General features: G+C 48.8%; 1 protein-coding gene across 1 annotated transcript in view; it reads right to left on the bottom strand.

Annotated features, from left to right (window-relative positions):
- Positions 1-16,214, bottom strand: part of Sptbn4 (spectrin beta, non-erythrocytic 4) — a 72,089-nt gene that overhangs the window by 15,566 nt on the left and 40,309 nt on the right. Inside the window, exons 19-21 of the mRNA XM_033765993.1 lie at positions 14,320-14,466; positions 11,761-12,024; positions 3-134 (exon numbers count right to left, since the gene is read on the bottom strand). Of these exons, the coding sequence (XP_033621884.1) occupies positions 3-134; positions 11,761-12,024; positions 14,320-14,466 (543 nt within the window). The remainder of the gene's footprint in view (positions 1-2; positions 135-11,760; positions 12,025-14,319; positions 14,467-16,214) is intronic.

Genomic DNA, 16,214 nt, shown 5'->3' with positions numbered 1-16,214 from the left:
ACCAGGCGCTCGCCCACCGCGTTCTGCCGCTCACCCACCAGCTCCTTGCTCGCTGGCTCCAGCGGCAGCGCCGCCGTCTGCGCCTGCAACTCTCCCACCTCGCGGTACCACTCCTCCACCTGGGTCTCCATCGACTGCGGGAACAGGGTCAGCGTCAATAGGCACCACCTTCCCTCCTGATCATGCTGTAGCTCTCCAGTGCCCTCAGACTGACAACCAAACCACTCGCCCTGGGCCACCGTTCCACTCTCCCCAGGCTCAGAACCCTCTAGAAGCACCGCCCTCCCTCGCTGGACTCTGCAACACACTAGCTAGTCCCTTTTCTGTTCCCTCTGCCAGGCGCGCTTCCTTTCAATCAGATTTCCACCCAAATACTATTACCCAACCTCCAGAACTAAAACGGACCCTTAATTCATTAATCCCAGATCAGCCTCTAGGTTGATGTCATCCCTATTTTACAGCAGAAACTGAGGCCCAGAGAAGTCAACTTGTCTGGAGAGCCAACTTTGCCAAATGTCAAAAATACATACTTAGGGCCCAGCGTGATGGCGCACGCCTGTAATCCCATCGGTGGGGAGGCTGAGGCAGGAGGATCGCTGTGAGTTTGAGACCAGCCCGGGCTACACAGTGAGTTCCAGGTCAGTCTCAAACACACAGTGAGACCCTGTCTCAAAAAAAAAAAAAAAAAAAAAAAAAAAAAAAAAAAAAAAAAAAAAGAAAGAAAAAAAAGGAAAGGAAAAGAAAAACATAGCTGGGCACGGTGGCATCCACTAGTAATCCCAGCACTCTGGGAGGCTGAGGCAGGAGAATCACAAGTTTGAACCTAGCCTGGGCAGCTTATCTACTTAGCAAGACCCTGTCTCAAAATGATACCTGCATAAATAATGAAAGAAAGGCAGGCTGGGGGTACAGCTCAGTGTGCAGGCACTGGGTTCAATCCCCAGTACTGCAAAATAAATAAATAAATAGCTGTAGTGATTTGGATGGTTGATGCGGCTGCTAAAGATACAGAAAAAGCACAAAAGCATTCCTAAATACACAAGAGAATATTTCACAGATGCCATTTTAAATCCCCAAGGGGAAAAGGGATTATTTAATGAATGGTCCTGGGCCAACTGGCTAACCAATTCAGCTGGATCCCTTCCGTGTTTTTATACCGAAAACGGTTCCAGATGGGACTTAAGCAAAATAAGTCGACTCATAAGACACAAGGGGAAAATCTGAACAAATACTTTGATAACCTTAGGATGGAAAAAACAACCCTTTCAAGCAAGAAAACTGTAAAGGGAAAGATTTATAAATTTGATACATAAAATTACTTCTGCACTGACCAAATATATAGATATAGTTGAATGTAACTAAAAGGCAGATGACAAACTGAAAAAGTATGTGACAGGTACTAGGAGCTAGCTTCTCTAACAGTCAAAGAATGGTCCTGTGTCCAGCTTCCTACCTCTCTAGCATCTGCCACCATTGAGTAAATGACGTTTACTTTTAACTCCTTTCTTTCTAGAACAGGTGCCGTGGGAGGGCAGGGCTTCATCACCATCACTGCAGTATCCTCTGTGCTGGAACAGTGCCTGACACACAACAGGGCTTCACCGTAATGGGTTCAATGCATGATCACAGCAAAGAAAAAGAATGTCCCAAAGAGAAATAGGCTGGCAAGGTGTGATAGCACATGCCTGTAATAATACCAGCACTCAGGGAGCCTGAGGCTGGGGGATATCAAGTGTGAACCCAGCCTGGACAACTTAGTGACATAGTGAAACTGTGTCTCAAAAATTTTTAAAAAGGCTGGGAAGCCAGGCATGATGGTGCACACCTGTAATTCCAGCACGCGGGAGGCTGAGGCAGGAGGATTGTCATGAGTTCTGGGCCAGTCTATGCTACATAGTGAGCTCAAGGCCAGCCTGAACTACGCAGGCAAAACCCTGTCTAAAAAAACAAACAAACAAATAAATGACATTTTAAAAAGCCAGGGATAATAGTTCAGCATGAGGACCCTAGGTTTGATCCCCAGCATGGCTGGGGGTGGGGGGCAGTGTTGGCATCAGGTGTGAACAAGCAACATACAGAAGAAATAAGTACATAAAAAGATGTCCAATCTCTCTAACGAGCAGGAAAATGCAAATTCCTACATGGTACCCTTTTCTATCTACCAGATTGGCAAGTGGGTAGAAGATGGGTAATATTCGGTGTTGGTAAAATGGCAGGGAGACGGGCACGTCTGGCCTCTGAGAGAGGCAGTGTGAAATGGTAGCGTAGCGCCTTTCTGGAAGGCGATTTGGCAGTTCCCATCAGAATGCAAAACGAGCATCTGCTTGACCGACACATTCTAGGACTGTACCTAAAGAAGTCCTGGCACACAAGCACAATGACGTTTGCCCAAGGATTTCACCACGGCAGAGGTTTAAGAACTGGAAACAACCTCCGTGCCCATCAAAAGTGAAATGGTTTAAACAAGTCTGCATGTGTACGGAATAGTAGCCAAAAGTTTTTGCGCAGAGGAAAAAGCAATTGAGACTTTCCATATGATATATATTTGTAGTGAGCTGCACTCGCATAAGAATTTTCTAAACTAAACAAGAAATTAATAACAAATGGTACCTATTGGGGGAAGAGAATGTAGTGAATACAGAATAGGGATGGACAGAATTTCACAAAAGGATTTTTTGAATATAGTTTCTGATGTCCAAACCAGGAAAATGTATTTGTTCAAAACTTTAAACGTGAAAATTAAATAAAAGAAGAACATCACAAGCCCACGTGGGCATACTTGTAAAGGCACAGGAGAAATCCAGAAGGGTTCACACCAGGTAATTATTGAGGTTCCTTTTGGGGTATGGGATTGGGAGGTGGGTTGAAGGGAAATTGCTTTACTGAGGATTTACAAGTTATAAGATATTTAACAAAAGAATATACTTATGTATTACTTGTGTGGTTTTAAACAGATGAAGGAAAGCTACAGAAGAAAACAAAATAATAAATTAAGTGGTAACAGATTAGAGCAAACAACTGCAAACCAAAATTCACACTCAAGAACCAAGTCAAGGGCCAGGGATTTAGCTCAGTGGTTCTGCCGCCTGCCTCGCAAGCACAAGGGCCTGAGTTCGACGCCCATACCAAAAATAAAGAAGAACAAACCAAGTCAACGCTTTGGTCCCACAGTTCTGTAGTGTAAGGTTGTTGGTTTTGCTGGTCCAATATCCACTCTCTCCTCCAAGCACCTCAAATCCCACTCTCAAGTCCTACAGAACTAGAGAAACAGAATTTCAACTCAACCCAAGCCTGGCCAGTCAGAACACTAGAATCCCCCTGGCCACAGACAGGGTCAGAGATGGTCAGGTCAGCTAAGGTAGGCCAAGGAAAATTTTCCCAGCTTCCGGAGGGACTGTGGAAACCCTATGGTCCAAAATTGGCCATAGGAGAACACTGATTAAAGATGGGCACGTGACCTACGATGAGCCAATGAAACCTCTTCCCACTTCTCCTGGGAAAGTGTGTGCCCTGCCAAGTTGCTCTCTCTCATGGTTCCTAAATTCAAAGAATGTAAATCTGGGATCCTGGGGCCATTCTGAAACCCCAAGGAAAAGACCAACGCAGAGGAATTAGAAATAGAGAGAGCACCAAGAACACAATTTGAATACCTAACCTGCCATCTTGAAAGCTGCATACTCCCGAAGTTTTCTGCTATGTGGGTTAAGTCAATTTGGGTTGGAGTGCTGATGAATTGCATCTCCAGAATCTAAACCAACACAGTTTGTTGTGTTATCTGTGTGAGACATTAAGATGTGTAAGATGGGCCAGGGATTCTGCTGCCTGCCTCGCAAGTGCAATGTCCCAAGTTCAGGGGGAAAAAAAAAAGATGTGTAAGAAAGTCAAACCTTCTAAGTCACAACCATGTAAGACACAACTGAAAAAGGTTGCACAATTACAAGGTGCAGGGCTGGGGATTTAGCTCAGTGGTTCCACTGCCTGCCTTGCAAGCACAAGGACCCAAGTTCAATCCCCGGTACCAAACAACAACAGCAAAAAAAAAAAAAACCCCAAAACTACAAGATGCAGAAATCAAAGAGGAAGTAGTCATCTCAGGACCTTCATTAATGTTTTGCCTATACAGTCATTCCAGAGATGAACAGAACAATCAAAATGCATTAGAATTTACAAAATTCTGTAGGACAGTCTGGAGCTGGGGAGGTAGCTCAGAGGTACAGTGTTGGCCTGGCATGTGCAAGGCCTCGAGTTCCATCTCCAGAGAGAGGGAAGAATTGAAGCCTGAAATGTCATGGTTATAAGCTCCAGCTATGGCTTAAAAGAAAACAACTCCAGCAAGTTTGATTCTGGGGACAGACACTTTTCTGCTTTTACACTTACACACACACACCCTACACATTTCAAACAATTTCAATATTTTTTTTCTACAAACATGGACAAAGGATTCAAAAGTACAATGATCATTAAATACATTTACAAAGATGCTCAGTCTCCTTCACCATGAAGGCAAATGCAAATTAAAATAATTACACGCTGGGCGTGGGGGCACACACCTGTAATCCCAGCACTCAGGAGGCTGAGGTAGAGGGAGTACTAAAAGTTTGAGGTCAGTCTGGACAACTTCGTGACTTAGCAGAGATCCTGTCTTAAAAATAAAAAATAGGGCCAGGGATTTAGCTCAGTGGTGCCGCTGCCTGCCTCACAAGTGCAAGGTTCTGAGTTTGATTCCCCGTACAAAAAAAAGAAAAAAAATTGAAATAAAAATACAATATAACCCAGTACCTGGGATGCTGAGGCAGAAGGATTGCCACAAGTGCAAGGGCCAACGTGGGTATATAGTGAGTTCAAGGTCAGCCTGAACCGCATAACAAGACCCGGTCTCACAAAATAAAACAAAATCAAATATTTTTTTTTAAATGGGCTGGGGATGTAGCTCAGTGTGAATGTTTAGGTTCAAGCCCTAGTGATAGAAAAAAGAATTACAAGCCAGCATCTTTCACCTTTCAAATTTGCAGAGATGAAAAAGCTTGTACCTTGCAGTGTAAGTACATCATGATGATGGATCCGTGGAGAGCCAGCAGCTCTCACTCGGCAGGCATAGTCACTGTCTTCTCAGGAAAATACTAGGCAATATCTATCAAAACAAGTTTTTGTATTGAACTGGGGATGTATCCCTAGCAGGCCCTCCCTCATAGTAGGTTGGGCTACATCTTCAGCCATACAAAATTTTTAATAAGCCAGCAATGGTGGCACATGCCTGGAATCCCAGTACTCTGGAAGCTGAGGCAAGATTTTGAATTTGAGGTCATTAATCTGGGTTACAGACAGGAACATTGTCTGGAAAAAAAAAAACCCTGAGGGGAGAGAGAGAGAGACTGATTGTCAAATCAAACCACCTTGTGGAATACTATGTAACAGTTTAAAAGAACAGAATATAACCTTTTTATTTTTATTTTTTGGTGGCACTGGGGATCGAACTCAGGATCTCAGGACCTTGCACTTTCAGAGCAGGAGCAGCAACACTGAGCTAAATCCCCTGCCCTATATCCATATTTTGTGACCAGGACAAACATCCAGAAGGTTTGTGAAGTGAAAATAGCAAGTTCCCGCACAGTTTGCATACCACATACGAGCAGGAATGTGCACAGAACATGACCAGGTTAGAGAAGAAAGCGTTGAGAGCAGTTACAGCCCTGGTGAGCAGGACTGTGTGGAGGGAGAAGGAGGCTTTGCTTTTCCCATCATGCCAACAGCGACAATGGGTAATGCATCCTGTCACCCCCTCCACATCCGGTACTGCTCAGGGGTTAACGCATGAGATCTCATAACACCACAGAGGTCGGGGGAGGCAGGAAGCTTGTTTCATTCCCAGTTGGACCCCAGCACCTAGCATGGAGTAGGCACTCCCTGAATTTTTGTTTGTTTGTTTGTTTTGTTTTTTGAGACAGGGTCTCACTATGTAGTTGAGACTGACCTGGAACTCACTATGTAGCCCAGGCTGGTCTAGAACTCACTGTGATCCTCCTGCCTCAGCCTCCAGTGCTGGGATTACAGGTGTACACCACCATGCCCGGTACTCCTTGAATGTGTTTTGGCTTTGTTTGTTAGATTAATCACTATACTATTCTTATTCTCTTAGATGGGCCCTATTAAAGATTAAAAAATTTTAAATTAGCTGGACATGGCAGTGCATGCCTATAATCCCAGCTACTCAGGTGGTGCAGGGAAGAGAATCTCAAATTTGAAGCCAGTCTGGGTAATTTAGTGAGACCCTGTCTCAAAGAAATAAAAAGGGCTATCGATGTGTTCCTTGGGTTCACTTTCCAGTATCTGGGAGAGAAAAAAAAACCTACTTTTAAACATTAAAATCGTTGGGGCAGGCTAGGTGACAGAGAGTTTGCTTAGCATGCATGAGGCCCTGGGTTCAATCCCCAATAATGATAAAAGAATAAAATAAAACCAGAGGAGCCACGAAGCGCTGATACGTCCTACTGCCTGAATGACCCTTGAAAACATTAAGTGAAAGAAGGACCACACAGCGTGATTCCATTTCTGTGAACTGTTCAGAACAGGCAAATCCTGAGAGACAGGGAACAGGTGAGCAGGAGGAAAATGGTGAGTGTTTGCCAACGGATATGGGACGGTGAGAATTCGGTAGTGTGAATGTGCTATAGGCCCCTGAAGTGTACATATTAATAGTGTGCACTTTATGGTAATAACTTTAAGGACATCAAAGGTTTTATTTATTTATTTGGTACCAAGAATCGAACTCAGGTCCTTGCACTTGCGAGGCAGGTGGCAGAATCCCTGAGCTAAATCCCTGGCCTGTTTGTTTTGACACAGGGTCTTGCTGTGTAGTTCTGACTGGCCTTGAACCCACTGTGTAGCCTAGGTTGGTCTCAAACTTGTGACCAACCTGGATCAGCCTTCCGAGTGCTGGGATCACAGGTATGTTCAGCAAAGATTTTTAAAGAAACAACAGAAAAGACTGCCTGCAAAACAGCCCAGGTACTAGCCACACCACAGGCACACAAAGCAAGCCCTGATTCCCAGATCAACCTCAGTCCTACTTGGACCCGCCTTGCTGCTTCTAGGTGTGGAAACCAAGGCTCAGAGAGGAGCTGCCACTGGCTTGGATTAAACACTGCCAGAGCCAGAATGTGAATTCAAGCTCTCTTCCATGCTGCCAGTCTATGAGTGGACAGTCTGGCTCAGAAAGGTGGGGGAGAAGGACAAAGAAGGTGGGGAGCCAGCCAGGCCCCACTCCTGCAGACAATCAGTGCCCAGGTCCCTGGCCATAGAATTGGAGATTCAAACCTTGGATTGCATAACTCCAGAATCTGGGCTCCTGCCCCAGCCATGCTGAGCAGAATACAGAAATGTGGGACAGAGAAAGCAAAGGGAGAGATGGAATCTCCATGCGGCAGAGAGCCCCACGGATGCAGCTCAGCAGCTGCAACGCCTCCAGTGCATTTTCCTGCTTGGCCTCCTCAGATGGCAGGAGACCAGCCCCACCCTCCAAGCAGGAGCCTGCGGCTGGGAAGCGGGAGCTCAGGACTCCACCATCTGGCCGCTGGACCAGTAGGACAATTGGGCAGGAGGCCCCAAGAGACGACTCTGGGTCACGTGGAGCTGGGAGGTGGGGTCCCTGCTGCGGTGGGTTAGGAGGGGCACACAGCGGAGGATGCAACACCAACAGAAGGAATGAGGGGCGATCAAGAAAGAGTGGCAGCAATGGAGAATTCAAATGAAAAGAGACAAGAAAGAGCAAGGGGAGGGGGCAGAAGGACAAAGACGGGTGGGGGAGCAGCCAGGCCCCCCTGCTGCAGATGCCCAGCGCCCAGACTTTCAGGCAGCCCCAGGAGACCGCAGGGACTTATGGGCCCCTCTCTTCCCAGCTGCCCAGTTGGGCTCCCTTTGGGGGCTGTGGCCGACACACTCACTACAGAGTGACTCCTCGCGCTCCCTCTGCTGGAGAAAGGGTGTCAGGCACCAGCCACAGCATACGTAGCAAGCCCTCACCCCAGGGGGAGCCTCAATTCTACTTGGATCCACCTTGTTGCCTCCCAGTCTCCTGCGACGGGGAGTCCTGTGCGGGCTGCTTCTGGCACCCACTGCTGTGACTGTAGGCCAGTCCTTTGTCCCCTCTGGACCTCAGCTTCTCCTTTGCACAATGGGGACCCCAACTCATGGGCTGCTAGGCTTGGTTGGGACTTGTGACCCCCACCATGCCCAGGGAGAAAAGAGCATCATCCGCACTCTGGAGGAAGCCAGAAGCCCCAAATCCTCTCTCTCTGAAACCCAAATGGCTGAAGAGAAGGACAAGGAGGCCCAAGACCCCAGTTACCAAAGAAGGCAAGTGCACTGCACCAGCCCCAGTGAGATGTCATTTTCCACCCAGCAGGCTGGGGAACAGCTAGAGTCTGGTGGTAGCAAGTGTTGGCCAGGATGCAGGAAGCATGCGGCTCCTCACTGTGGGCAAGACGGCATCAGTCAGCATAAGGGTGCGGGCTCACAACTGGCAAGATTGGGGGAGCCCAGACAGTTCCTGCATTTAACACTAGATTCATACTCCATATGCCACCCTCAAAATACATTTTTTGGGGTACTGGGGATCGAACTCAGGACCTCACACTTGCCAGACAGCTGCTGTGCCACTGAGCTAAATCCCCGGCCTCTCAAAATATATTTTTGCAAAACAATATGAAGAAGGGGAAACGCCCCAAATGCAATATGAACAGAAACAACGAAACAGCTGTGCATCCCATAAATAACCAAAGCAAAGGTGGGAGATAACTGACCACAGTAATTTCTGGATGCAGTATGGGTATGGTAACGGTATACCTTTGCCATATAACACTAAAAACTGTTTTTTTTTTAACTTCTAAACAAATACCAAACCTTAGATATTCCAGGGCAGTGATTGTGAAACTGTATATTTGCATCTTTGTCCTCAGCGTGTCCCCAGGAGGTCAATACTGTAAGTACGCTCCTCAGAAAAACACTGAGGCAGGATAACAGCCCAGGCCACCCAGCTGCTAACTCACAATCAGGCTCCACCCCAGGCAGCCTGGCTCCAGATCCTGCCCTTGCCCGTGATGATGCGTACTCTCCACCATCCTGCTGTCCAGGAGGGGTCAGCACTAGGATCCCTGCTAAGTGCGTGGAGGAGGTACCTGTGGGTGGTCAGATGCCCATGAAGCTGGCACTGGTGGGATTCAGGGGGCTCAGCAGGAGAAAGGACAGGGAGACCAGAGTGAGGCTCTTCCTGCAGTGGCACCACAGGCTTGCTGGGCTGCTTGTGAGGGTCAAGCGAGTATCTGCCAAGCTGGGGGAGGGAGAGGCTCCTGCTGCCAGTCCCAGGTGTCCAGAGTGCTGCACTCCCTGTGGCTTCCCATGTCTGGTTCATGACTTCTGATACTCTCTGCAAGTCCACCCCAGCTGAGCTGACTTGCTTCCAGTGGGACCTTAACAGTCCCAGATCCCTAGTTATTGTTGTTTTTGAGACAGGGTCTCACTATGTAGCCCAGGCTGGCCTCGAACTTGCAGCGATGCTCCTGCTGCAGCCTCCTGAGTGCTAGGATTGTAGGTGTACCCCATGGGGATCTGGCAGATCCCATTTTTTAGAGCTTATCACATCCTGGGCACTGTGCTAAGTGGGTCCTTTCTGTGCACAAGTCCCTGGCCCTGGGAGTCCACTAAAGAGGGCAGACAGAGGGGGCTCAGGGAGGGCTTGAGCATGAGTCCCGGCTGGGATCTACACCCATCTGTCTGCTTCCACCACCCACACTCTTGTCCCTCAGTCCCTGGCTGCTTCTACTGATTACTCCCTCCTCTGCCTGACCTCTGCCCACTCTCACCTCTGTTTTTGTTTTGTTTCATTTTATTTTGTTTTGATACTGGGGATCGAACTCGGGACTTTGCATTTGCAAGGCAGGCGGTGGAACCACTGAGCTAAATCCCTGGCATCTTGATATTCCGGGGGATCCCTCGGAGCAGAAAGGGCTCAGTCACCCATGTGCCCGCTCTGTCCAGCCAGCGGGGTCTGGACCTCAGTGTAGTTAAGTTCTCAGGGCCCAGCAGGAAGGTTCACAGTTCCCCATTATGGACTAAGATTCATCAAGGGAGAAAGGTGGGCAGGACTGCTGCTCGAAGCTGTATGACCTTGGGTGAGTCAGAGATGCTTTCTGTGCTGTAGTTTTTCGGGGGTGCATAGGAGGACAGCACCTCTCCCCCACATGGATCGTAGGAGAAGGGGTTCACAGTACCTGGCATACAGACTACATCAAAGTATGGCCTGGGGACCCCTGGGGATCCCTGAGATCTTTTCAAGGCATCTCTCTCTCTCTCTCTTTTTTTTTTTTGAGACAGGGTCTCACTATGTAGATGAGACTGACCTGGAACTCAGTATATAGCCCAGGCTGGTCTCTAACTCACAGTAATCCTCTTGCCTCAGCTTCCTGAGTGCTGGGTTACAGGTGGGCGCCACTACGCCTAGCTCTTTTCAAGACATCTCTTACATTACAACTATTTTTGTTTTGTTTTGAGACAGGGTCTCACTATGTAGTTGAAACTGACCTGGAACTCACTATGTAGCCCAGGCTGGTCTCAAACTCACAGTGATCCTCCTGCCTCAGCCTCCCTAGTGCTGGGATTACAGGTGTGCACCACCATGCCCAGCTACATAGTGAGTCTAAGACCAGCCTGAACTACATAGTGAGACCCTGCCTCAAAAAAAAAAAAAAAAAAAAGAGAGAGAGAGAGAGAAGTGATTTGGTTAAAATGTGGCAGATTTAATACTAATCAGTATCATTTGCTGTCATGAAGCTGCTTTCTTCCCTACACACTACACCAGGCATTTTATAAGCAAACTCTATGGGCAATGTATCCACAAGAGGTACAGGGGAGAATCTAAGGGCCTGGATTGGAATCCAGTCTCTTCCACTTTCTCCCCTGGGTCAGGAAGCTGACCTCCCTGAGCCTCAGTTTCCCACTGTTCCGGCCATGAAAAGGCAGGGGTCATTACACCTCAGGAGACAATGTTCACACTTCAAACTGTCCCTACACCTCTGGCCAAACCTGTCCTGAGCACAGAGCAGCTGGAAGTGGGGATAATGCAGACCTGAGCCTGTGCTCTAGGAGCCCCAGTTTGTTTGTTTGTTTTTTGGTACCAGGGTTCGAACTGGGGTCCTTGCACTTGCGAGACAGGCAGCGGAACCACTGAGCTAAATCCCCGGCCCTCAGGAGCCCCAATTTGTAAGGAAATACTGGCTGTGCATTTGCATCAGGCACTTCTCTTTCTGTGCCTTAGTTTCCCCATTAGCTAAATGGGGCTAGGAGTAGTACCGACCTCCTAGCATGGCTGGGAGGGATCAGTGAGCACTCCGCCCAGGTCCGTAGAGGAAGAGCTCAGTGAATGGCACCATAACTGTGCAAAGCCACTTCCCCACCTCCGGGCCCTTGTTTCTCCGTGTAGGAAACAGGTGCCCGAAACCTTCACTATGCTGGTTATTTACCAACTGCTGCTTGGCCATAAATCTCTACTCTTTTCTTTCATGCTCCATGCCCTAGGGATGGTGGCTGTTTCCAATGGTTACTACAAGCTGGATTACGTCAGTACCCTTTTCTGCTCTTCCAGCCCCTTCCATACCATTGAAATAAATTCCTGCATCAAGGTGCCTCAGTTTAGAATCCCTCCAGTGGGAGCTGACCCTGATCTGGCAGTGGTGCAGGGATCCCCCACCGGGCCCAGCCAGGTCATACCTGCAGCTTCTTGAGCTGGCTGTTGACGGTGGCCAGGTCCCCACCAGGGTCCACATCTTGCAGCTGGCTTTCCATGTGAAGGAGCTTCTTGTCCAGCTCAGCAAAGCTCTGCACCAGCTGGTCGGCCTTGCTGGCCTCGAAGAGCTGCCGAGCCTTGGCCTGAGTTGTGCTCTCCAGCTCCGCCCAGCACTGCCGGATCTCACCCAGCTTCTTCCGCACAGAGGCTGCCAGCTCGGGCTTCTCCTGCATCAGTTGCTGGCCCTCCTGTCCCAGGCAGGTAGATGGTAAGAGACAAGGAAGAAGGGGCAGGTGGTGGGAGTGACAGAGAAATGGGGGGGGCAAAGGACACAGGAAGAGAAAGAAAGGGAGAGAGACAGAGGCAGGGAGTTGGAGACAGAAAAGCGGATGTAGAGATAGGTCCAGAGATGGAGGGAACCAAGGAAGGAGATAAGAAAAAGAGACAGATGGTATGAGAAGGAAGACAGACACAGAGACATGGGAAGGGGACAGGGACAGATAGGACATCGAGTGAGGGACACATGGACATGCACATAGAGGTAGGACCATAAGGAGAGGACAGTGAGCAAGACAAGAGACAGAGAAATGGGAGCAAGACAGGGAGATTGGGAGAGGCAGGGAGACAATGAACTTTTATTAAACTCAAAGTCAAGAAGACTAGCTTTGCTGTGTGCCCTCATGTATAAAGTACCAGTGACCATTGAAGGGTACAAGGCCAACCAATGTGGGTCTCCCTATCTAAGTTAGAAAAATGGGGACAATCGGGCCTATAGGTCTAAGGACTCAACCACAGTAAGCAGATGTTCTGGGATCTAAAGTTTAAAGCAAGACCAGACGTGGTGATGCATGCGTGTAATCCCAGCACTCAGGAAGCTGAGGCAGGAGGATCACCACAAGTTCAAGGCCATCTTCGGCTACATAGTGGGTTCAAGGATGGCCTGAACTGCATAGTGAGAGCCTGTCTAATAAAAACAAAAACAATAACAAACAAACAAAAAAAGCTTGCTGCAAAAGCCTGTCTGGTCCCCTCTGAAACAGAGATCAAGATCCTTGGTGACCCAGAATTACATATATTGCACTCTTTTTTTTTTTTGGTACTGGGGATCAAGCTTGGGACCTTGCACTTGTGAGGCAGACAGCAGAACTACTGAGCTAAATCCCCAGCCCTCCATATATTGCATATTAAAAATAATAGTCAGGTACAATGATGGAAGCCAGTAATCCCAGCTATGGAGGAAGCAGAGATAATATCATGAGTTCAAGGCAAGCCTGGGCAACTCAGTGAGATCCTGTCATAAACTAAACAAAATAAAACAAAGGACTGGAAGTGTAGTTCCATGGCAGAACACTTGCCTAGCATGTACAAGGTCCTGGGTTCAATCTCCAGTACCATAAAAATAACAATTCCATAGTAATTACAGTTTCTAGGTACCTGGCTTTGTATGACTACTTTAGTGGATAAAAGCCAAAGGAAGAAGCTACATTTATTATGTCCTTAATTTTACTCCAGAGAGTAAACTCAAAAGTGTAACACAATTCTCCAAGGTCCCACCCACAGCTGGTTACAGCCATTAGAATCCAAGGCTGGCCGGGAGTGGTGGCGCACACCTGTAATCCCAGCACTTGGGAGGCTGAGGCAGGAGGATCTCTGTGAGTTCGAGACCAGCCTGGGCTACACAGTGAGTTCCAGGTCAGTCTCAACTACACAGTGAGACCCTGTCTCATAAAAACAAAAAACAACAACAACAAAGAATCCAAGGCTGAAGAAATTCAAAGCTCACTTTAACCATGAGCTTCCCAGGGCTGCCCTAGCCTATCTTTCTGGGCTTTCATCTGATATGTACCAAAATGGTGGCCATGGGTGGTGGTACACACCTGTAATCCCATAACTCAGGAGGCTGAGGCAGGAGGATCACTGTGAGTTCAAAGCCAGCATGGGCTACATAGTGAGTTCAAGGCCAGCCTGAACTACATAGCGAGACCCTGTCTCAAAAACAAAAACAAAAACAAAACAAACAAACAAAAAGAACCCCAAATGGTACAGTAGGAAGCCTGGTAGAAGTTATAGGAAAGGGTGAAACAGTGGCCAAGCACAGTGTCATATTCTATAATCTCAGCTACTTGGAAGTCTAAGGCAGAAAGATCACAAGTTTGGGCCAGACCAGACAACTTAGCAAGATCTTATCTGCAAAATAAAAAGGGCTAGAAATGTAGCTCCGTGCTTACTGGGTTTAATCCCCAGTATCCAGAAAACAAAAAGAAAGCAGAAAACAGAAAGAAAAGAAAAGAAAAAAATAGAAGGAAAATGTTAACACACAGGAGGATACGGGCACCATTTAGAAGAGATTCTGGCCATTTTACAGATGGGCAAACTAACTCTTGAAGAGGCTATGTGAACCACTGCACATCACACTGTTAGCATCAGAAACAGAGGCGAATGGAACTGGTTCAAGGGTGTGAGGCCAGCAGGATAGCGGTGAGGGGTGGGGACAGTGAGGCCTTCAGCCCTGTCGTGGAAAGAGGGGCTGTCTACATGCTCACCCTCTCGATCTTCTCCAACCACTCCTTATTCTGAGCCAGCTCGGCCATGAACGCCTGGTGCCGGAGCCATCTGTTGTGCAGCTTGTGGGTGTCTTCCCGGGTGCCATCCCTTGCCATCAGCATCTTCTCATGGATCCAGCCATCCAGCTGTGCAGGGCAGGGTGGCAGGGTACAGCCGGTCCCCCCCCATCCTTACACAGCCCCTATCCCCTCCACGAAGTCCCAGGTGCAGGTCCTGGGCTGCTAGGGTTATGGGGTGGGGGAAAGAAGGGATGGAAAGACTTTTGCAAGCAGGGCCTTTATGGTGGGTGGGGAGGGGTTGGGACTCAGTCTCTCTCTTGGGCAGAAGAGGAACAGCAGGGTCCTCAAATCACAAACCCTTTGGCTCTCCTGTCCTGTGGGCAATCCCCCTCCTTAACTCTCCACAAACCCCCAAGGTAGGACTCCTCGGCCCAATCGTTCTGCTCCCACCGGGGGCTCTGTCAACTCCCCAGCCAACCTCTCCAACCTAAACAGCTAGATTTCAATTCGGTCCCAGCCATACCCACAGCAAAACTAACAAGGGCCGATTCAGATCTTCAGCGCATTCTTGAGGGATTGCAAGGGCCATCTCAGTTCCCACCCCATAGCCAGATACACTCCCAGGACAACCTCCCAACTGCAGCCAAGTCTAGCTCCCCAAAAGTAGACCCATGCCCTAAGGCTGAAATCCAGTACCTGTAGTGAGCCCACAGGGCTTTCCAGTGCCAGCCCTGGGAATGGGAGACTGATTCCCCAAACCATGACCCGCTCAACCCCCAGCCAAGCCCAATACCCTAAATGTGAGCGACAAGGCTGCCTTGTGGGTCTCTGAACCAGCCAGCCCTAAAATCTAGCCTTCCGCTCTCCAGTACGAATCATATCAAACCTCCCAAGTCAATCCCCCAAAACTAAAGCCAACTCTAGTTCCTCTCCTACTAACAAAACCAGTAATAAAAAAGGCAAACACCCAGGGCAGCTGCTTCTCACTAGCCCCACAGGACCTATCCCGGACTGCTTTCTGATAGCCGCCCTACAAAGAAAAATAAGACTTGTCCCCCAAGCCAGAACCTTTCCATTCACACCAAACCTATCACCTGGGATAGTTTGCTCCTCCCCCGCCCCTCCCCCCTCCAGTCACAAGATCCTCCTCCTCCCTCTTGGAAAAAAAAAAAAAACAAAACACCAACACAGACTCCAGCTCAGCGGTCCTGGGAGGCAAATGCAGTCATAGCCAAGGACAAATCCCAAGCTGGCCAAACCCCACCCCATGTCCCTGAGCATGTGTTCCCCAGGGGTTCAGAACGGCCTCGGCTCTCTCATGCACACAGATACTGGAGCCAAGTCAAGGGCTGAATCCCCCAACTCAATTCACAGGCACGCGGGGAAGACTACTGACCACCACGGCCCACAGTGAAGGAAAAGCCCCTAAAGGAGATGGTATCCCTGTCCTCAAAGTAAAGCCTCCCAACGTGATTGCCCTCTCTCATCATGAGGGCAAAGCCAGAGTCCTAACAAGCAAGATCACCCCCCAGTCAGAGTCCTCGGATCTAGAACAAATCCAAGACCTTCATCGCTCAAAGCAGAGACCCCCCAAAAGTGATTCACCCCATCACCCAAGGCTGACAGATCTCGAAAAACCAAAGACGTAAAGGTCGAGATTCCCCCAACCGCAGGGCAAACCTCAGATACCCTCATTACCCAGAGATGAGCTCTTTAAAGAGGTTGCAACCCCTTTTACTGCCGCGGCAAGCCCGGACTACCCTAAGAGTCGCCGTGGAAGTCCCCCCTCTCCGCCTCCCTCCCCTGGGGCCCGGCCCCCGGTCCCGCCCGCACCAGCACCGCGGACAGCTCCCGGCCTCCTCGCCCCTCCCCCA

This window comes from Fukomys damarensis, unplaced genomic scaffold, assembly GCF_012274545.1.
Source record: "Fukomys damarensis isolate Sample0158 unplaced genomic scaffold, DMR_v1.0_HiC HiC_scaffold_19, whole genome shotgun sequence".
In the NCBI taxonomy this organism is placed as follows: Eukaryota; Metazoa; Chordata; class Mammalia; order Rodentia; family Bathyergidae; genus Fukomys; species Fukomys damarensis.
This window is presented reverse-complemented; position numbering and strand designations above follow the sequence as displayed.